Source organism: Asterias amurensis, chromosome 1 (genome assembly GCF_032118995.1).
Source record: "Asterias amurensis chromosome 1, ASM3211899v1".
Classification (NCBI taxonomy): domain Eukaryota; kingdom Metazoa; phylum Echinodermata; class Asteroidea; order Forcipulatida; family Asteriidae; genus Asterias; species Asterias amurensis.
This window is the reverse complement of record NC_092648.1, coordinates 30,415,951-30,438,911: the sequence shown is the minus strand read 5'-3', so window position 1 is coordinate 30,438,911 and position 22,961 is coordinate 30,415,951. Positions and strand designations below refer to the sequence as shown.

The window sequence follows — 22,961 nt, the reverse complement described above, 5'->3', positions numbered from 1 at the left end:
CCATGTTAATCATGCATTCATGTGTTCATTCACCACCATGATGACTTGACAAGTTCTGCCAATCTGTTTCTCTCGAGCATAGTGTTAGAGAGAGATAGGCCGCTTAGACAAGTGTCGGCCTTGACTATACTTCAAGGTTATGTTGTACAAATTAAAAATCACAATCGAAATATTGAGTTTCAGGTACATAGGTAAAGGTGTTATTTGTACAGCATTATTACATGTAAACATAAAATTAGAAATGCCTTTAAAAAGAACCTTTAGGATGACAGAGTTTGGCACCGTTAGCTTTGTTGACCATGACAGACCATGCAAAAACATGTTTGTTTAATATTTCAAACACTACAATTAATCTGGCCACTAAAAAGATGCCCCCTAAAATTACAGTCTGTCATTCAATCCAGTCACTTAAAGACATCTATCCTGCTGGCAACCATCTTTGTCTTGTTTCCTATGATTCCCATTTATGGTGAAAGGGCACCTGACTATTTTTACCCTCCAGCCTCAGTTTGGTTACATTGGTTTGAATGGAAGAAAACACACGATGGCCGCATGATATTGACTAATCCATATCGCTTATAGGTTATTCTCATCAGTGGATTGGTTTACAAGGAGTGAACCCTTTGTGGAACTGACAATGCATGAGTCTAGTTCACCAACCTCAAACTTGGAGGTAAAATTCCTGACCAAGATGATCGCAGAGCTATACTTCATTCACTTTAAAAGTTGTGGCCGAGTGGTCAAGCACTCTCGACAAATTTCTTACATTAACTACGCAGTGCATAAACTTTTCCAAAGGATATCTGTGAAACATGAGGGGTCTTCTTAAAAAAATCCTTGGGCCTTTTTGCCTACAGGAGACCTCAATCCTCGTTATATTTTCCTCTCCCATGTCACTCCACACTGACTTTTTTGGAGTTTGATAAGACTGGAATGAATGCCTGACCCAGTGATGGGCAATTGTTACTTGAGCTTACACCCCTCAGTCCTTCCAAATCCTTGATTTCGGCAAAGAGAATGGATTTAGGAGGGTCATGGTCATGGTATGTGATGTACAAACTTAGCAAAATGTTCTTTCAGTAGCGACTACTTTTCTCCTATATATATTGCTGCTTAAACTCCACTATGTCATGTTTGCTGTGAGTGAAGATTTGGAAGATGTTTCCTGTCTTTGGTCGCATTCTTCTTTCGTTTTCTGGCGAGATGTTTGTCCAGCTTTCCACTCTGTTTCAGCTTCATGTATTGGTTCGCCAGCTCAACCTTCTTCTGTTCAGCTGTTGAAAGATAGCAGGAGAGAGAGAGAAGATTGTTCAGAGCTCGGCAAACATCAGAAAGTTGTAAAAAGGTGTCACAAGCTTTGTAATTTTGTTTGATTGGTGGAAGCAAGATGTTATATCAATTAGGCTATGGCTACAGCTAAAACTATTACTAGTCATACTTCATCAAATAATATAATAAAAATACACATTATAAATATGAAGAAGGCCCGATTTGGATTGAAATCTAAGGCCATCTACCCTACTTAATTTAATACTATACAACATTAATATAGTGCTTCATACAGAGTGTTTTTAAGCACTTTACAAAAAGAAATACAATATGAACAAACAACAAAGAAAGAGCATTCATGAATTAAATAGGTAAGTTTTCAATCTACAATCCCGGCCATATCTCATTGGGCCCCCCCACCCCTTTTAATGTTGGTTCTCATTGTTGCACGATCTTCTGCGTTACAATCAACATTGAGCGAGGGGATGGGGAGAGAATATTTATTGTCAGGGGAAGTGGACAGGGAATGGTTAATGTAATGTTATGAATGGGTGGCTCAAGCATTGTGGCCGAGATTGTAGTTTTGAACATGTTCACAATTGGGGAATCACGGATGATGTGGAAATTGTTTCAAAGTTTGGTGGCACATGATGACGCAACAATCCAGTCATAGTCGTATTGCTGCGACCAATTCGGGCAAGGCCAATTTGACTGAACTCAATACATGACTAGTCTCATCTCAGCAACCAAAAGAATTTGGAACTTTCTTTTTCATTGTAGCCCAAATTTCAAGCATTCTATGTTAATATTTGAGTATGGTCTACATCGTTGGATTAGTAAACGTGCACTTCATGTCATACAGTGATTTACTTTTGGGAGCCAAATGCATACCGAGCCCTATTATTGGTCTTACTTGTCTCTTGTCTTAAGGTCCTACTCACATTTCTTAAGGAAGAATGGTTTCTTGCCCTGCTTCACCAGTTCCTTCTCTTTTTTCTTATGCTCTGTGGATGCCTCTTTCTCTGTTTGTTTCTGTTTTCGTTCAATTTCTTGCTGCTTCTGTAAATCAAAGTATTAATATGAAACGATGAGTTCTGAATACTAACTAGTTCTTATATAGCATATTTACGATTATGTACCAAACAAAAATTCCAAGGTACATCTCCAAGAAACTCAGTTGCCACAGGTCAAAATCTGGAGTACTCCACAAGCATCGTGGTGTTACGCCAGATGGTCTAGCTACATAGCTACACAGACAATGAAATACTACACTTATTCGACCAATAAGATATACTGACCATTCTCTGCATGAGTCTCAATAACTCCTCCTTCTTCTCCTCAGTTGCAGCTTCTTTCAACTCATTTTTCACTTCCTGCAAAACAACAACACAATAACATTTCAGATAAGTACCAAAATATATTCCAGTACCAATCCTGTACGAGATTTGTACTAAATTTTTAAGGACCACTATTTAATTGATTGGATTTAATTGAATTTATTTTGACAGGCACAAATAATCTGAATTAGTAACACTTGTAAACACATGTTGAGACATATGTTTTTTGTTTGTTTATTATTGTTTACTTATTTGTTTTTATTTATTTATTTGTTTTTGGGGGGAGGGGAGTGGGGAGGGGAGTTGGTTAAAAAACTCTTTTAGGACATTATTTTAGACATTAAATTATACATTATAATAGACTGTATCAACCCCTAACTTATGACTTTCGATTGTCATGTAAAGCAGAGAGAAACAACATCAATGTAATCTGTCTTAAAAAATAACTACTTTTGACTTCCCTACACTACACCAACAGCACAAGCGCCTATACTGCTTGCTACGCTTGCCATTGAGGGAGTCAACCCTTATAGACAAAAACACTGTCATTGAAAAAAAAAACACTACACTGTATAGCACATGGAGACATGGACTCCCAAAATGGTGCAATCAAGATTATTTTGATGATAATGTCAGGTGAACTGGGTCAATAGATAGCCTCAGGTATCACAAATACTTCAAATGGTTCTTGAATGGTTCAGTTTATCAAACAATGTCAAACAGGCTGAAACTACTTATCAATTTAAAACCTGGGTTGAAACACACATTGTTCAATCACTATTATCACAATTAATTTAATTCTTTTCTGCCCTTTTTTAACACATTTCTTTCTCTTGTGGTATGCGCTTTATAAGAACTGACTATTATTATTATTACTATTATTATTATTACCGTTAATTCTCTCCTGCGGACACCTTCCATGAATGAATAGTTTGAATTGAAGGCTGCCTCGTTGTATTGTCCAGACAAGTCATCAAAACGAGGATCCCTTCGTACCTGCCAGGACAGCAAACACAAAACAAGAAATGTCACCCAAAGTAAGATTTCAGTCATGATTTTAGTAATTAGGCCTATATTAAGAAGAAAAAAGTACAACCTTGGTAACCCCTAAAAATGATTGACTTTTAGGAGCAACTGGAAACAGTATTCTCAGTGACAGATAAATGACAAAGGAGCTATTCCTTGAACAAAAAACTGAGTAGTATTCACTGGGCAGATATAAAAAGGTCTGGAATCAGATAAAAGTCTGAAACAATATATGAATAAAATACAGTTGGGGTTGCTTACAGGGTTTTGACACCTTTTGTAGATCAATTTCCTGAGACAAAAATTATTTTTGTGACATTGTTTTACTAATTTCTCAGAAAACTACAGCACTTCAGAAAGCGTTATTTTAAGGGAAATTTCTACCATCATTACCTTCAAACCAGGTAAGTTTAAAGAGAATCTGTGGAATTTCTTTTGTGGCATACAAAAAGCACCTAAACCCTTTAAAGGCTAGCCTCTACATACCGACTCCTTGACTGCGATGACATTTCTGAACCGGGAAACTGGGACTTTGGAGGTAACCTCTTGAGGTCTGCAAAAAACAGGGAGAGAAAAAAAGAAGCAAAGATTCGTAAACAAACAGTCGTTCCTGGTCAGAGGAATGACACCAACGGAAGATCTTTGTGGTTGTATTTCGGAGCTAAATCTAGCTGAAAAATACATTGTTTTGACATTCTGTCCATGTTTATGCGATAATTGATTGAAGTTTTAAATGAATATTCTCTGCCCAAGTAAAAAGGGTGAAAATTAGACCGTTCCATTAATCACCACCACCCCCACCCAAAAAAATAAATAAATACATAAATAAACAAAAAATAAGCAACTAACTTTAAAGACACTGGACACTATTGGTAATATTGTCAAAGACCAGTCTTTACAGTTGGTGTTTCTCAACATATGCATAAAATAACAAACCTGTGAAAATTTGAGCTCAATCGGTCATCAAAGTTGCGAGATATTAATGAAAGAAAAAACACCCTTGTCGCACCATGGTCACACGAAGTTGTGTTCTTTCAGATGCTTGACTTCGAGACCTCAAATTCTAAATCTGAGGTCTCAAATCAAATTCAGGAAAATTACTTCTTTCTCAAAAAACTACGTCACTTCAGAGGGAGCCGTTTCTCACAATGTTTTATACTATCAACCTCTCCCCATTACTCGTTATCATATAAGGTTTTATGCTAATAATTATTTTGAGTAATTACCAATAGTGTCCACTGCCTTTAAGCCTTAAAAAAAAAAAAATTAATAGCAAAATTAATAGCAATTTTTCCTAGCAAAACATCAGTACCTAAGTTAAACTTAAGTAAACATTTTAAAACCAGACACATAAACAGAAGGAATCCCCAAGAAGGCCACAAAACATGAACAATTACAGAAAGAGTAAAATTGGGTTTAACATTTAAGCAAAAAAAAACATTAAAAAAAAAGAACTTTCAAATAAAGGACATTAAAATTCACACAAGCAGACAACTTAGTAGTGAATGTAAAGAAAACTAGACATCTAGTGTTTGTGAACAAACACACAGCTGTTCCGTTTTTAATTTTCAATGTTCAAGGGTCTTTAATTGACAAGAAACTGATGATCGGTTGCATGGTTCTTGAGATATGGTCCCACTTCCGTTTGACCCGGAAGTAGAGGTCGACATGGGGTCATGGTAACCTAAAGCGAATCTCGAATGCCCAAGGAGTCTCTTACTGAAACAAGTTTGAAAATCGGCCGTTTACTTCTTGAGATATGGTCCCACTTCGGGTTGACCCGGAAATAGAGGTCAACTTGAGGTCACGGTTTTTCAAAATTAATCCCCAATCCCCCAGGAGTCTATATCTACAAGCAGTCTGTTAAATGGCCGTGTAATTCTTGAGATATGGTGCTACAAAGAGTTCCCAATTAAATATGCAAATATGGATCACGTGGTTAATTAATTCAAATTAAAAAAAAAAAATTGGTCGGTGGTTTGATGTTTGATCTAGTACAAGTTGTTTTCACATATCTCTTAACCACCAAACTCTGCGCTTATGATCACCATTTTTCGCTTACTGTGTTTTTAAACATCATATCATGTCATGCATGCACACAGGTTATGTTGGGCTTACAATTGAGAAAAAGAAAAGGCAACACTATCGATATTGAGATAAGAATCAAACTTAAATATTACAAAAAAAAATATATTTTTAGTTTTGGGGGATAAAAAAAAAAATTGATATCGGACGGAGATTCGAACTCGCAACTCTTTGATGTGTAGTCGCGACTGATGACCACTAGGCTAGAAGGGCACGATGCAAAAATGGTGGGTTTTTACATGTGTGCATCAACAGAGGGGATTATGATTCGGCGAATAATTCTCGTTTCATGATTTTGCGACAATTGTCACTAAATATGAACTGTTAAGTATTAATATAACTATTAAGTATGGTTGAAATGTAGTATTAGATGCCTTTAGGGTTTTTTGACGACGACGTCGATGTCGTTAAAAACCCCTATCTGATTACGCACGTTCGTTTTAACGAAAACCCATGCACAGAGTAATTGGTCCAGAACGCGGTTAGAAAAACAAGGACAAATTTAACGCACGTTCTAACGAAAATCCCAAACCTCCGTACGTTGTGCGTGTACAGAGTAATGTGTCCAGAACGCGGGTAGGAAACAAAATAGTATAGACTCCTCTCGAGAAGTCAACAACTCATAGAGGTACATACTGTGTTGTATTACCAAAGAGAATATTTCACAATAACATGAAAGTGACTGCATCAAGTTTACAAATTAAAAATTCAAATGAAGACCACGTGGTTAATTAATGAAGAATTGTTACACTTTTTTGTGAGAGTAAAGCTTAGGTTCTAAGCTTCAATTTGATATATGATTTAACTATTTTATCCTAATACTTTAGGAGTAGTGGCCTAAACAAAAACGCCGTACAAACGCTATGGGGTTTTAGGCGGAAACAAAGAATAATAATAATAATAATAATAATAAAAATAATAAAAATCTCGACGAAAACAATAGCTGTTCCGACTGGATCGGAACAGCTAAATATTCCTGGAAAATATTAAAAAGTTAAACACTCAATCAATTATAACACATTTTTAAACACACTACTGGGTAATGAGTACTTTACCTGTTCTTATTAGCTCGTTTGAATTTCTTTCGCCTTGAGTATTGCTGTGTAGTTGAACTAGAAGCTTTTTCTTTACTGCCAAACAGAGCTTTGTCATACCTGAAGAATCACAAGAAGGAACATAACAAATTAACTATTAAGGTAAAAGGAAAAGTATTTCATTGTTTTGATGGAAGAGCAAATTATTATTTGTCTTTTACCTATACACCAATGTGTTTGTCAAGAACTGTACATGTATTCTCAGTACTTTCCCCAAGTCCTGTGAAAACAAATCCACAGGTATATTACTCCGGTGGGATTTGAACTGACGACCTTTGCCTTACTACATCAGACATATTCCCTCTAGACCATCAAGCTTGCCCATTAGCTAGAAGCAGTTTCAAAAACTTATGTCTTAGCATATTAACGACTTAATAAAGACCATTAATTAACTCCCATTCTCTAGTTTTCAGTTCAAACAGAGCAAACAACCTATACAAAGGTATTTTTAAAACCCAAAATGGATTTATGTTTTGTCTGGGATTTTGTGCATGTTATTACGATTGTTCAAAACAATAAAAATATGCAACAGTGATTTGGGGGATCAGTATCTCGGTTGGAAATAATTCTCTAAAGAATGGATTGGTATTGGAAAGAATAGATCATGAGGTATATCAATAAGAACTCTTTGAAAGGTCTAAATGTTTAAGAATTAATTATGTAAATAAGAAACAAACAAACTTACACTTTGGACCCGACTCTTTCTTGTAATTTATGAAGATCTTCAAAGGGCACCTCAGATAGTTCTGTTGGTTTTGATGAATTAAATAAAAATATATATGTTTTGCGAAAATGTGCAGTGAACCATTCAGAAAACAGCATATAATACAATGTGTTAAAACTGGTAACTGTTTCCTGCTAAGTGGCATTTTGTGTATGCTTAGCAGATGTGAGGGTAGGGTTTAGGCAGCTTTATGGCTTTTAAGTTCAGCGTAAACCCAAGTAATAAATGTAGGCCTATATGATGGTGAACAGTTGCGAAGTAGTTGTTGGGAGGGGGGGGGGGGTCAAAGGCCCTGAGGCACTACGAACCCTAAATATATACCACTGATGGCAAATCAACACTTTACAAAACAAATCAGTGTAAGAGTACAAGATTTCATATGAAAATAATTCTTCAATGAAAAACATGTTTCAAATGTTACAATTTTGGTTTGTATGTTCGTGGTTTGTTGTGAGTGCATAGTATGTATGCAATTAAAAAAAGTGCTTGACTTAAAAAAAAAAAAAAGGAAAAAAAAAGGTTACAATTTTTAGATGCTAGGAATCATAATAATAATAATAATAATTGTGGCTTCTTATATAGCGCACATGTCCGTCACTCAGTGACGCTCCTGGCGCTGTAACACAGTATTTCCTGCAAGATGTGGGACTGTTTTTGAATTATGAGACCTAATTCTTATAGCACCATGTAATGTTTTACAAGGTGCTGTGGCGCAATTTGCTGCCGATCGGACCAGGAACACCGGGGCGAACCCCTTCTCTTTCGGCTGGGGATTCGAGACCTATCTGGTAAAAAAAAAAACACTGTTCATCTGATTTGTCTACTTCTTCCGACTGTTGGTTCTTTTGTATTCAAAATGATCTTACCTTTTCTTATGAGATCCTAGTCACAGCAAGAGAATGGTTGTGAAACAGTTGAAGGATCATCGGTGGGTTTAATACAAGAAGAACATATTTTAATTATAATCTTTACTAGTGAAAGCTCCACAGTAAATTGGAAATGTAAAGACACCAGTGACATAAAAAATGACAATAATACAAAATAATGCAAGAATGTGAAGAGTAAAATATGATATGAACTAGAATATAATGATTCACAAAAATATCCCCTGAAATTGTAGGAAAGTGTCATTGAATTCAAGGGTCACATTTGTAAAGTAACAACAATGAAGCGGCAATCAAAATAAGCAGTGATGGCTTGTAGGGTATTCGATTGCTTTTATCTAAAAAAATATCAGATGGAAATATATTATTTATTTTCTTAGGAGGATTGCCTCTACATGTAGAACTACAAAGGGGTTCAGAAGAAGTTCAGATTGTAAATTAAAATTTCGTTAAATTCCGGAACCTTCTAAACCCCTTTTGTTTTGATTCAATCTTCTAACTTACGAGGGCGCTGTCTTCTTTCTCCAATTCTTCTTGTTGAAAGTCCTCGTCTTCACTCGATCCCGATGACGATGACCCTTCCATTGGGTCCATTTCGAAGAAGGTTTCTAGTATAAGTCTGAAAAATGGTCACAAAAAATCTTTGGAAATATGCTCTATTCAACTACTTCAGTAATTACGACCAAACTAATAATATTTTGTGTGTGAATTGAGGATCCCCCTGGTTGGACGATGTCAGGGGTAAATGGGTATCTGTGAGGGCAGAGGTGGTTCTTGTGATTGATTTAGCCGAGTAGCGCATATTAATGTTGCACAAGGCTGCATACTCCCCACCAGGGAGCTGAGATGGTTTAAGGAATGAATTAAGGCCCAGTGACCAGGGGTAATAATGTGAAGCGCTTTGGGACGCCCTCAGGTTTGAAAAGCGCTATAAAAAAAACTGGCTATTATTATTATTATTATTAGCTTGGTTTTACAGGGCCAAAGCATTTTGGCCGGGATTGTATTGCTAGCAGTAAAGTAAGGTTACGAAGTTGATACTAGGGCGCTGTACTCCCTTTTTAGAAATTTGTCATTATCGGTCTTACCTAGCGCCCTAGATACTTTTTGTAATAATCCCTCGAATAAACCACCATTTTCCACGACTGTCACACAAAAAATGCCAAAAATACCCAACAAAATAATTGCAATAACATAACCCTACTCTTATCCGACGGGAGGTCGCAACTACCAAAGAAATAGCTTGAAAAACCACCCACTGGCCTCTCCATGGCATAGTATAAGGAACAAAATACTCCTAGAACGATGAGGTTGTATTCCGCTATCATAGTTCTAGGAGTAAGAAAACACCAGGAATGAAATTGTACTTCGTCAAAATTTTTAAGACAGCGCTGTCCTGATTCAACCAGCATAGAGCACTACCTCCAAACAAATGATAATTTTTAAGACAGTCGTTATTACCTTAACTATATCAGTCCGCGCAAAGTGCAGATAAGGCAACGTTGCTTTATTGTGCAACCAGTAGCGCAATAATGCAACTTCCGGTGTAAAAGTAGAAAAATGTAAGCTACGTTCAAAACAAGGTGAAATACTGTCAATGCTAATCAGCTTATGTGGTCTGAGGGTAAAATAAAACATCTTTACTGTTGTTTTAGGACAGTTGGGCTGGTTGGGGATGGGGTGGGGTGGAGCATGGAGGAGGGGTGGGGTATGGGGGCGGAGCTAATACTACACGTGACAATAGCGTCATGATCAAAGGTTTATTTATTCATTTTTTTAAGCTTCATAATTATATTCTCTATTTACATTGAGTTTTTAATTGTAATACATTTCTTTAATAAAATTATTTCTGAACGTTGATTAGTTCTTTTTTGTATTTATATTTATAATGACGATTTAATTCCTTCTCTGTGAGCACAGGCTTTCTCGATCTGCCGGCTCCAAGTCTTTTTCTCTGGATGGGCTGAAGGAATGGAACAAGTTACCTAAACTCGTCAGGGAATCATCTTCTACTGCCATTTTCAAGAAAAACCTCAAAACCTACTGTTTCAGTCAGCCTCGACATTAATATTTTGTTGTTTAAGTTTTGTTTTTCTTGTTTCTTTGCTTGGTTCTTGTTTAGTTCAGGCGCTATAAATACCTATATTATTATTATTATTATTATCAACTCTCAAATGTTTTACTTTTTTCTAAGTCTCATATTTCAAAAGTGTACATTTTCTAGGTATTATTTTTAACATTGAAAGAGCAATAAATAATAAATATAAACTATAACTTGTGTTTAAAGTAAAATTATTTCTAGAAAAATTTACTGACAGTGATTGAATAATTTAAAATAAAAAATGGCAAATTGCAAACTGCATGGTCACTTAGCAAAATGTAAATAAAAATAATTAAAAATTTGTCGCATACAAAAACACAAAAGTTTCATTTATGGTAATGATTAATCAAGATTGCACAATTTCAGTAAACATTAAAGTGAAAAACACTTCTTAAATAAACATTTTATAAATCTTTAAAAATTAACAAAAAATGTGATTTTCAAATCAAATGGAAGTCAGCAACTACAACAATGTTACACTTTTACCAAGTTAATAAAATGTTGCCACCATGTGTGTTCAGAATGTTGAATAGGACATCTAATTAGTACATAACTTCCTGCTGATTGGCGTGCCCAATAGTTTTTAATGACAAGTGGATATACCAAGTTTAGTTCTGCCCTAATTAATAAAGATTGCATAAACCAAAATTAATTATTTTATATCACTGATGTTTAATTTGTAGCCATACATAACAAAGATTGCACAATTAAAATAATTACTTATTAATAATTATTTATTTCCGAAATAATTACTGTACCTTCCTTTTTACTTGTTTACATTTGGTTGCAATCTACTGTTTTAAATCAATTATGTCAATGGGACGGGCCGGGATGGCTAAGTTAGAGACCCGACTGCACATCTCCCCCTCTCTCAACCTCCAAAATATTTTGGGTCCACCACAACGAACTTGTCTGGCGTAAATGAAAAATTCCGGCATCGGGCCGATCTCAAGTTTCAAACCACGGTCCCTTGGACATAGACAGGCCTACTCTTGCCAAAGTTGTCACTATATTTACTTAGGTTCCCTGCTTTAAAGTAAGAGTGGTTTTTAAAATTGCATAAATTAACACCGCTGGACGAGGATACAATCTGACACAGTAAAATGGCGTCGCAGTTTTCCTGAACGGCAAGTGTGGAGTGATGATTTTCAAAAGCCATTTGCGCGAAAATGCACAGATAACTTTTTGATTTGCACAGATAGAAAGTTGGGTAAGGAACTGTACAATACTATTATATGATTTTAACTATTCCAACAAAGCCTTTTTCGATTCCCTTTTTGTGTTTGAATGCAAGAGTTGCCGAATAGTGCAACTTTAATTAAAGTAGTGCAATTCGTCAACGTTTCCGAATTCTGCTACTCAACGTTGCACAATAAGGCAACGTTGCCTTATCTGCACTTTGCGCGGACTGATATTGATAATAATAATAAATTAATATAACATGATATTTATATAAATTATTAATAAGCAATAAGCGAAGGCTACCCATCCAGCTAACCGCTGATTTCACAATCCCCAATGACTAGTTAGAATAAATATTGTCGTCTAGTTTATTTTTAATGAATCATAGACAATAAACCAATGTTTGTGAAGAGATTGGCTGTTGCCAGCTTGGTGTTTGTATCCCTTGTGGGAGTTTGCCGAGTTCCCTTGATGGAAAGATCATTCAAACAAACAAACAAACAAACAAACAAACAAACAAACAAACAAACAACCATGCAAAAACATGCAATTGCAAATGCAAGGAATCAATTCGAAGTGGATTAAAATGTAGCAGTTGAATTCGACTTTTTGTTCTAAACAGTTATTATGACTGAGGCTGAAAACACGTCGTATGTGTAAAGCATGTTCATTTGTTTATTCAAACTCTCTACTCATAATATAAAAATAGGCCTACTTACTGTTTTTAAACACCTCCGTCGTCCTCACTTAGCAGAGAGACATGTGGGCGCAGCCATTTTGCTGTATTTTGCAACAAAAGTCAACAGAGGGCGCCTTCTCTAGTGTTTTTCGGTTCACGATGTGGCACGGTGTTTATAGAGGAGTGTATGGAGGATCTATTATTGCACCGTTGCAGTTTTGGTTTGAGTGTCTACAGACAAAATTATCCAAGCCTAAAGTAGTGTCATACTGGTGTCCATCAGTCAAAATGGCTTAGGCCTTATATATGGCGTTTGTTGAGTGCGCCACAACACCGTCCCTCTGATTGGTAGAAAGTTCCCTGCATATATGGTCAGAAGTATGTGCGCCGAATTCGCTTGTCTAAAAATGTTACATTTTAGTTTGTAAAATTTGCAGTTTGACAATTATGAGTTTAAGCAAACAAAAAACACCTATTGTAAAATGCAGAAGTAAACAAGCAGTCACTGGGATGGGGTTGAAAGATAACCGTCACGACCAACTTAACCCCCCCCCCCCACAAAAAAACACCCCCAAAACGCCTTTTTGTTATTCAAACAGTTGAAGAGTTTAGTTTAATCATTTTGAGTATTCCTTATGTGTGTTGGTCCAATGTACAGCTCGACACTATAGGAATCAAATATAGGGAGCCACGTTGAGACAGGCCTGAGCATACCCTTTTATAACACCACTTCTGAATATCAGCAGACCGTTTTTATATAGACACCCTCTCTATAGCTTTAAAACTAAACTTGAAAACTATAAACTTGTTCCGCCTTGGCTTTATAAATACCGTCAACAGTTCACTTGCTATGTGCAAGGACCGCACTCTGACAGATGGCGCACTGCGAATGACCATTAGGCCCGTTTTTTAGGTGGTTGATGGAGGTAGAATCTCCATGGTTTGACAGACCGCGAGGTTTGTTTCGGTTATAGGAACACGTTGCCTTGGATCGGTCGAGTTGGTATTTGAAAAGCGTTTGTGACCGTTTGTTAGAAAGATGTCGTAAACTAGAATACAATGATCCACACAAACATGCCTCGAAATTGCACGGTTTTCCTTTTACCTCGTCGACAAACACGGTCGGCCATTTATGGGAGTCCAATTTTTTATTAATAATCGGCAGACCGTGTTAGTTCGAAAAGTAAAAGGAAAACCACGCAATTTCGAGGCAAATTTGTGTGGATCATTGTTTTATACTTTTAAAACATCTTTCCAGCCATATGCATTTTATAACAAACGGTTACAAACGCTTTTTATATACCAACTCGTCCGATCCAAGGCCTACGTTTGAAATGATTTTCTGTAAAAGAGAATAGCAAAACCTGGATACGAGGGTTGGCCTTCCTTTATTCTGGATAAATTCAAGGACGGTTTTTCCAAGAGAGAACAAATACTCCGCCCAAGCACGTGATCACAGTTCCCTGTTGCCCGCCTGACACTGAAGTCAATGTTACATTACTCTTGTTGAACAAAATAGACCTAAAAAACAAACAATATTCTCTCTAGTGCTCAACATACCACTGATAACAATAGACGAAACTCATTATACCTTCTTTTAAGCGCTCCTTCCTCATCATGTACGCAAACAACAAGCAGTTTCAGAAACTCTAAAGAAGATAAAAAATCCTCAAAACATGGATGGCTCTTCAATTTTTTTTCCATCTAGCCGACTTTTGTCCTCCAACAGTCAACCACATGACTACATTTGTATGTCTTGTATAGCATTGTTTGCAGCACTATGTTGAATGTTGTTTTCGATACCTGCGATTCCGAGATGAGACGAAACCGAGATCAAAACTGAGACCGAGACCAAAATGAGCCATTTGGAAAGCTCGGAAGATCACCAAGACTTTACAAAATATGGTGGCACTGAAAGAACACCGAACATATTGACGAAAATATTCATGAAACCAAAATTCTCTATTTGGGCCTCAAGTCGTGAATATTGGAAACGATTATTGTTATTATAACAAAAATCAATATAATAAACATACTTCCACCTTCCCCCGCTCTCCCGCCAATTTTTGTTTTCATTTAAATGTATTTTGTTCGGGATTCTTTTCCCGTTTTATAGCTTTCTATAGTTACACTGGTTTGGTTCACTTTTAATAAATAATAGTCTTCTTGACTTTCTGTTACTGTTCGATCACATTATAACGAAATTATTGCTTGGCCGTAATCATCAAATTCATCAAAAATCAAAATTCAAGGGCCCAAATGGCCAGGATTGTACCATTAGGTTGCTAAAGAAAAACAAATCACTAAGTCTCAGCGGCCTCTTGGGTTTGCGTCTTTTGCCCAACGTTATACCAACACGATTTTATCACAAGTGAGTCGTGGATTTTGTATTTATATTATTGGCGTCAATATTTACGACTGTGGAGGCACATCACGCTTAATTGTCGTGAAAGCAGTGCCATTTTGACATCAATATTTATTGTTCGGTGTCTCTCTAGGACCACCATACCATGCGGACAACCATGACTTCATCGTTATTGGCGGGCATCTAACAAATATACAGTAAACACGTTGAGTTCTAGATCATTATTCATTTACAAGTATAGATTTTGACATAGTTGCACATTGAAGACTGTCACTATATAAGCCATGTCACTCGACTTAATATCCATTATACATTTTTAGTTTTTGGGAGTATCTTTTGCCGGATACTATACCAAATCGACTATTATACACTTTCGACTGAAAATGAAGCCAGTTGTAACTATTTTATTAATAATAGTTATTGTGAACATTCCATGTGTTTCATCGTGCCGTAAGTAATTCTTTAATTTCTCCAGACATTATTGTATTTTCTTTTTCATTAATAAACAATGCGCTATTTTTTTGCAAAGATTCCAGCAGGAGATTTCACGAAACTGTACGCAACTGCTGCGTAAGTCCACTTGCGCAACGTTTATGGCGCAACTTACCACATAAACGTTGCGTAAGTGAACGGGCCTACACAGTTGCGTACAGTTTCGTGTAATCAAATGAGAACTGGGCTATATCATTTAAACATAAAATTTATTTTCTAACTATTTTAAAGTTTTCTTTTTGCTTTAATAATTTAGGTCCCTACAGCCTATTCAGTTCACTGTTGTCGGAACTTAGGCCTATGTCTTTGGGAACATCATTTTTTTCTTCACAATGAAACTACGACTAAACAAAGTAAAGAAAACAAATGTTCTCATGAAATGACCTGGGGTACTTGGTTTTCTTTTAAGTAATATGCAATACGTTCACCCACAAAAATTAACGTTCACCCAAAACTTACCGAGATTTTAACCCATGCCAAAAACATTAATTTTAATGAAAAGGTGGATTGTGTTCCTTAAATGCTTTCATCTTACAAAGTACACCTCTTTTACCGTGGCATGGTATTCTTATCCGAAATGCCTCTTATTGACAATAACTTTTACAAATAATATTGTGTTAATTATTAAAATTGATTTTGGGGGTTGAACAAAGAATTGACTAGAGTGGGATTCGAACCAACGACCTCCGGATTAACGTGCCGGAGGTCGTTGGTTCGAATCCCACTCTAGTCAATTCTTTGTTCAACCCCCAAAATCATTTCAAAATTTACCAAGTCAGTTTCCCTTGTGGTTTATATTGATTATTACAATTGTGCACAAACACAAACACAGTCTATCATAGATATTCATCATAAACATTGTGTCAGTGGGTTCTTTTTTACACTTGAGAACTAATGTGTACTCATCATTACAACGAGTAAAGCATGATACTACAACATGTAATGTTAGGCCTATTATACAATCATTATTGTTTTATTTAGGCCCTTGTCGTAATGGCGACCCTCCTCCGAAGCTGGGTCATCCCTGCCCTCATGATATCCACGTCCACGCTGATGACGCTTGCTCAGATACCACTACTGTCTATTGGACTGATCCAACGGCTTCCGTCGCCAATGAAGACTGTAAAACTGCTGAGTAAGTTAAAGACATCTTTGGAAGAAAACGGCAACAATTACTGATCTTGATGTTCATTTAATTTGTTTTACTCAACAGGCCTATTAGTATTATTTCAATTGTAAGACCTATAAGAGGAAATTGAGTTCATACATTAATTAGATTTCGATGTAACAAAAATCCATCAAATTTGAATAGAATGCTTTCAGGTGTTTTTCAAAAAGATTTGCGAAACCCCTGTTACGTCACCACTCCTGTATCGTCATGTACCAACACGAAACTTATTATTATTTTTTTGCGTCGCGACGGTGAGAAAATAGAATGCGCCGCAGGCAGGGTTGTGGGCTCCGTTTGGCGAATTGTTTTTTTGACGTTCTAACCATGAAACAGCTCCCATTTTGTTGTATGGTGCATGAACAATCAAATTTCCTTCGATATCATGGTTTACCTGAGAAACCATGAAGGCGTCATAAAGGATCGTTTATAGACAACTGAAGTGCCTAAAAAACATTTGGTTTATGAAAGCCTTGAAACCACGAAATCAAAGCATCTTCGAGTTCGAACCAAGGTTTACCATTGAACACTCACAACACGTGGTTAAAAAAGCAGGGTCTGTGTGCCCTAAGGAGTCCGTATGATGTTTGCGGGTACTTTTTGTAGGACACAAAGCACAATGTCCATAATATTTACATTAAATTTACACGGTTTGTGAGATATTGATGGCAGGAAAGCACTTAAAATTTCCTGAGGTGCTGTATAGTTTTTGAAAAATGAATGAAACATTGTCAAGTTTTTGTTTTCTTTAAAATAAAACATATCTTAATTTTGTCAACGTGGGCTTTACTGATAAAGGTTGTTTATGCTGTGCACATTTCCCGTGAAATATGGTTTTTGACAGTTTTTAGATACTTAAACGTTTACTTTGTTGGTGTCCCTTCCCCTCATCATTTGGGGCAAGATGGGACGCCCGCATTGTATCAATGATGGGTTAAAGAATAATCAAAGAGGCATATACTATTATGTGTTAAACAATAGGGTCAAAGGGGCAAGATGGGACATGTATGACCATGAACCGTCAATCATTATTGACTGACGAGTAAGCGAAACCATTGTTTAAACCAACATATTTTTGAAATAACAACTATTACAATTGTATTTATACTATATAAAAGTGTCCCAAATTACCCCAAACCATTCATAGTTCTTGACGACCTGGGCCCAATTTTATAGAGCTGCTTAAGCACAAAATTTCGCTTAAGCAAAAAATCCTTGCTTAGTAAAATCAGATTACCAGCCAAGACTCCACTCAATTGTTATGCTAAGTAAACAACAGCTAAATACCAGTCACAAGCAATGTATTTGGCATGAAATTTTTGCCAGTAACATGTGAAAAATAAGCGAGCTATTTTCGTGCTAAAGCAAATTTTTTGCATAAGCAGCTCTATGAAATTGGCCCCTGATCATAGTGAAAAATTGTCCCGTATTACCTCACCATAACCCGTCTGGGTTAGATCACAAAGGCACCTAGATCTAAAATATTTCTGCGCTCATCGGTCTGTGCTGCTATCCGACATTGATAACAAGTAAACAATGTGCCCACAATTTGTTAATTGCTGTTGTAAGTAATCAATGACAGTCTTTCAAAAAATACCAATGGACAATTTTAACCCACACGTTTTTTACCGATAACGAGTCTCGCAGTAATGTGACGTAGAGATAGTTGACATAGAACTGACACATGAGGGCGCATGATTTTGACTTTGCTTTTGAAAAGTATCGTCTGCTGCGCTCACATTTATTACTTTCCTCTCGCTTTCGTCGTTCAGTGTAAGAAGGGAGGACCATCATCCTCGTTCTGGTTGTAAGTTCAGTGCCCATGAGTCTCCATACTTAATCAAATATAGTGCTGCCGATCGCCTTGGGAACAGAAACGACGATTTGTGCTCGTTCATGATCAATGTAAAAGGTAAGTAATTTCGAACGTAGTTTTGTTTTTGTCATGATCATACGTTATCGACCCTCATATGTTTTCGGTCCCCAACTTTGATTCCCGTTTACCGCGAAATTGTGCAAGCTGCACCGGTGACGGAAGTTATATGCAGTTTACTCACGGTCTGTATTTTCATCAGGCTTAATCATGCTGAGAATAAAGTTTCCTGTCGTTGGTTATGCTCAAACATTTATAAAATGATTGATTTTTTGTACTATCACTAGTGCATTATTATGCCAACTTTCAAATGAGTCAAAGAAACATCATCCAACCTCGAAAGTTCAAAACATAATTACTATATGCTAGATTGAGTTTCATTCTGCTTTAGTCACTAGATGGACCACGTGAGGTGGTTACTATTTGGTATTATATGGTGTGCAAATGTGGGGAAAATATTAAAATGTTTTAAGTGAAAATGACAACAATTTTTTAATTTTATTTACTGCATATACTGTAATAAATTCCGATAAGCGTAATAAATATTAAGTCTACATTGAAGAGAAAATATCATAGATTGGTTTCTTATCTCCTGAAACCAAACATTACTGTTCTGAAATGGGGAAAAACGGATTGTTATGAAGTGTGAGTGCATCAAGGGGGAGGGGGTGTTTTAATTTCATGCCTTATGATATCTCTGGATTATAATATAGTAGCCATAATGCCTTAGGACAAAAATGTAATTAAATTTGTTAAGTAGTAATTGAATAATATTTTTGATTTATTTTGCACGCCATACTAGCTTCTGAATATTCAATAAAATACCAACCAATGAAAGGTGTGAAAACATATGACGTTGCTCCAAAGTCGTGCATGCATACGCACTGTTAATGGCGGACTGTCTCTCACAACGTAAAACCAAAACTTTAAAAATTTCAACACACCATGAAGTGAAAGTGTTATTGTTAAAAAATTGGATAGATGATTTGAAAAAAAAAATTAGTTTTTGATTGTGAACAATTTTCCTGTTATCCTACTGAAAACACATGACACCAGGATATTTTCAGCAACAAGGGTAAGCCATTTTGAGATATGTTGCTGGACACAGGGGAAATAGGTTTGGGTTAATTGGTCTGTATACACCCAAACCAAAGACTTTGTGTCCACCATACCTCAAATATACTAATGTTTTTTGTTCTTTGAGAAGAAAAAAACCCTAACAAATAAAATTTGATCAACATGATCAACTGAAGTCCTACCTAAACCTAGCAATATCTCATTTGAGTATAAATAGGTAAAATACCATTTTATTTTATTCATCATGTTATATTACAATAAAAAATGTATTTATTATGAATGAAAATAGTATCTTATTTAAAAAATATGTCCAATTCAAAATGAGAAAAAATTACATTGAATTGAATTAAATGTAACAAAAACATTAAACTAACATTAGGCCTATATTTTTTAACATGGAAATAAAGGTGAGAAAGAGATGAGAAGTTTATCTGGGCCATTGGAGGATTGATGGCCGCATTGTTGATGAAAAGAGATGTTCAGTAAACGTCCCTAAATTCCATCGGGAATAATTTGTATTGGGAGCATTTGAGGAATAGATTATTTGCTGGGAGCAGTCAATATAAGTAGTACTAGTAGTACTTCAGATACAGATAAAGGTTAGAATTTTTAGATTAAATAATACAGCTCTAATATTTTGTGCCAATGTCATTCAGATGGTATTCGCTACTTTGTAGATTCTTGCTAGATGCTGTTTTACTCTTAAACCTTATATTTTTTTATATATTTTCTTTTAAGAAAACAAATGTCCGACCCATCCATCAATCTCCAGGGGGCAAGTTTCCTGTTCATGTGGAAACTCGTATGGATCAACGTGTACTATTAGCTGCATCGATGGATACTACCTTACTGGAGGAAATGATAAACGCACCTGTCAAAGCAATGTAGATTTTCTGTCCTTCTTCCATGGCCATCAATATCATGACGGTCATAGTCATCATCAAGGCCATTTATATCACCATAGTGATGATGTTGGGATGTGGTCAGGGACCAAACCATCATGCACACGTAAGTAAAGACTACTTTCGGATGACGCCCCCCCCCCCCCCCCCCCCCGCTGAAACAGCGCCCTCTCCCTCACTGAGGTCAAAGAAATAATGACATTGCTTTGAGGGGTTGGTAAAGCCTGTTGCATGCAGATCTAGCCATCTCTTTGTGATATCTCCTGCTGTTAGCTCTTTCTGCAAGAGAAATTACCCGTTAACACATGCTCAGATGTTTAAAGTATTGCGATAATTGATTTGATAGCTGAACCTGTTTCATACTGTTATCATTACTCAACACCGTCATGGTTTATACTGGGAGAGGCTAATGGAGGTCTCACAGTATAGGAGTGTTATAAGGGAAAAAATCAAATGTGATTTTGCTTTTGCAGAACCAATGACTTCCCTTCATTAAGGTAACTATCAGTGGGTCACTCATTATATAGCCAGAGGCTAGGTTGCCAGAAGGACACAAACATAATATGTGCTGTAGTTGCAACTTTCTGAACATTGCTTATACAGCAAATGGTAGCAGTTCTTAATTTGAACTGATTGTGCATCTTTCAAGTTACAAATAAAATGAAATAGTAAACTTAAAAAAAGACTTAAAAAAAATGCAACTTTCATTGAAATTCTCTCCAAACATGTTTTGTTTTGCTGTGGAGAAAAAAGTTGACTTTGAGGTACACAGGTGACGATATTTAGTAATTTTTTGAAAAAGGAAAAAAACAACATTTCCTGACATTTTAATTTATGGCATTAACAGAAAGTCAATGTAACTCCTCTTCCCATGTTGATCCTAACAGCAATCCAGTGCCCGGACCCATACCCGAACCTGCCAGACAACTCAACATTAACAAACTGCACAGACGGCTACAATTATAACAGTGTCTGTTCCTACATCTGTCCACCTGGTTACAGCCTACTGTCCAGTAGCAAGAGAGTATGTAAAGCATGTAAGCTGTGGAGTGGGTCAGAAAATCCAGTGTGCAATGGTGAGAAAAACATACTTTTTAAGTGTTATACTGTACAAGAGAACTTTATATTGCCCCCAAAGGAGTACTGCTGTCACGTTTGGGCTGGAGCCTCTGCGTGTCATTTGTCTTTATAGATTGAGTGCAGAAGTGGGATAATCTTTGGAAAACTTACACGTGCCGACCTCTTTATCAACATAGGTTTCTACTACAGACATAGGTTTGTAGCCATCCTGTGTTTTTTTCTGCAGACATTTTTATGACAACTCTGCCACCAGTGTGTCCGACCTGGTTCCTCCTGTCTGGATGTTTGAGCATGAAACCATACTTTCTGCTCAAACAAACGCTCTAGCTCTGCTGAAATGTTGAACAAAGAGCCATTTCAAAAGTGTTTTTTCCACACACCCGGTACTGCATCTGCATGGAACTCCTTGCCTGGTGCATATGTTTCCCTTTTTATTCTATAATCAGTTCTGTTTTAAGAAGAATATCAATTCCTACCTTCAGCTTCTCTGAGTCGTTTTAACTTTTATCTTCTTGAAGCCCCTTACCAAAAGTGGCTTTTAGCAAATTTGCATTCATTTTGTTTTTAAATTCAAAGACACTGGACACCTTTGGTAATTGTCAAAGACCAGTCTTCTCACTTGGTGTATCTCAACATATGCACAAAATAACAAACCTGTGACAATTTGAACTCAATTGGTTGTTGAAGTTGCGAGATAATAATTAAAGAAAAAACACCCATTGTCACATGAAGTTGTGTGCTTTCAGATGCTTGTTTTCGAGACCTCAAAATCTAATTTTTCGGTCTCAAAGTAAAATTCTAATATTTTAGTGGAAAAATTACTTCTTTTTTACTTTGTTTTTAGGCGAAATAAATCTGCTCAAGAATGAAAGGAGGGTGTGAATGTCTTGCTAAAAACGCAACTTGGCCACCTTTGTTCTCGGCAGTACCTTGTTCGCTGTAAATGTATGTTCTACAACTGACCATAACCTTTATTAAAAGTAACTTTTCTCTTTACAGACACGCAGCCTCCAGTTATGAACTGCCCAGGTACCATCTTGGCTTATGCAGGGTCTGGTCAAACTACTGCTACAGTCACTTGGGACCTTCCGACTGTGACAGACAACTCAAACGAGGTACTCACCGTAGAGCAGAAAGAGGGTTTTCCTCCGGGAGCCGACTTCAGCAGCGGTTCACTTCTCATCAAATATGAAGTCAGTGATTCGAGTGGCAATAACGCTATAAGTTCATTCAGTGTTGTTGTGCAAGGTTAGTGTGTATGTTGATAGTGCCAATGTAACCCAAACATGAGATCCAGCATGCCCTCTATTGTTATCTTATCAAATTGCATACTCAGTAATTACGGAGTAAAGGTATTGCATGGACAAGTTTAAATCATATTCTGTACCAATGGAGTCATCTTGTTTTTGCCCAGTAAAAGTTAATGTAACCAACATAGAATGGACGAAAAGTAATCAGTTATTTCTTTTGTGACATAAACATCAATATTCTCTGCTGATGTTTGATAAGGGAGATATGACCAAGATAAACGGGATCTACACTAGGCCTGAAAAGCCTTATGTTTGATTCTTTGCAGATGCAGAAATCACCTCCGCAAATTGTGCATCTGTAACCATTATTTTG

The 22,961-nt window shown here is 36.5% G+C and overlaps 2 protein-coding genes across 2 annotated transcripts in view; one reads left to right on the top strand and one right to left on the bottom strand.

Annotated features, from left to right (window-relative positions):
- Positions 1 to 172: 172 nt before the first annotated feature.
- Positions 173 to 12,492, bottom strand: LOC139936488 (ribosomal RNA processing protein 36 homolog). Its single transcript, XM_071931321.1, has 10 exons — positions 12,422 to 12,492; positions 8,924 to 9,038; positions 8,402 to 8,417; positions 7,497 to 7,557; positions 6,773 to 6,871; positions 4,119 to 4,185; positions 3,498 to 3,602; positions 2,568 to 2,642; positions 2,211 to 2,328; positions 173 to 1,274 (listed from the first exon to the last, which is right to left on the bottom strand). The coding sequence occupies exons 2-10, from the start codon at positions 9,011 to 9,013 to the stop codon at positions 1,129 to 1,131; spliced, it is 777 nt and encodes a 258-aa protein (XP_071787422.1). The 5' UTR covers positions 9,014 to 9,038; positions 12,422 to 12,492; the 3' UTR covers positions 173 to 1,128.
- Positions 12,493 to 15,071: 2,579 nt separating this feature from the next.
- The window catches only part of LOC139936460 (uncharacterized), a 53,169-nt gene continuing 45,279 nt past the window's right edge, over positions 15,072 to 22,961 (top strand). The window contains exons 1-6 of the mRNA XM_071931275.1: positions 15,072 to 15,196; positions 16,220 to 16,373; positions 18,179 to 18,318; positions 20,095 to 20,364; positions 21,146 to 21,334; positions 22,338 to 22,586. Of these exons, the coding sequence (XP_071787376.1) occupies positions 15,130 to 15,196; positions 16,220 to 16,373; positions 18,179 to 18,318; positions 20,095 to 20,364; positions 21,146 to 21,334; positions 22,338 to 22,586 (1,069 nt within the window). The 5' untranslated portion in view covers positions 15,072 to 15,129. The remainder of the gene's footprint in view (positions 15,197 to 16,219; positions 16,374 to 18,178; positions 18,319 to 20,094; positions 20,365 to 21,145; positions 21,335 to 22,337; positions 22,587 to 22,961) is intronic.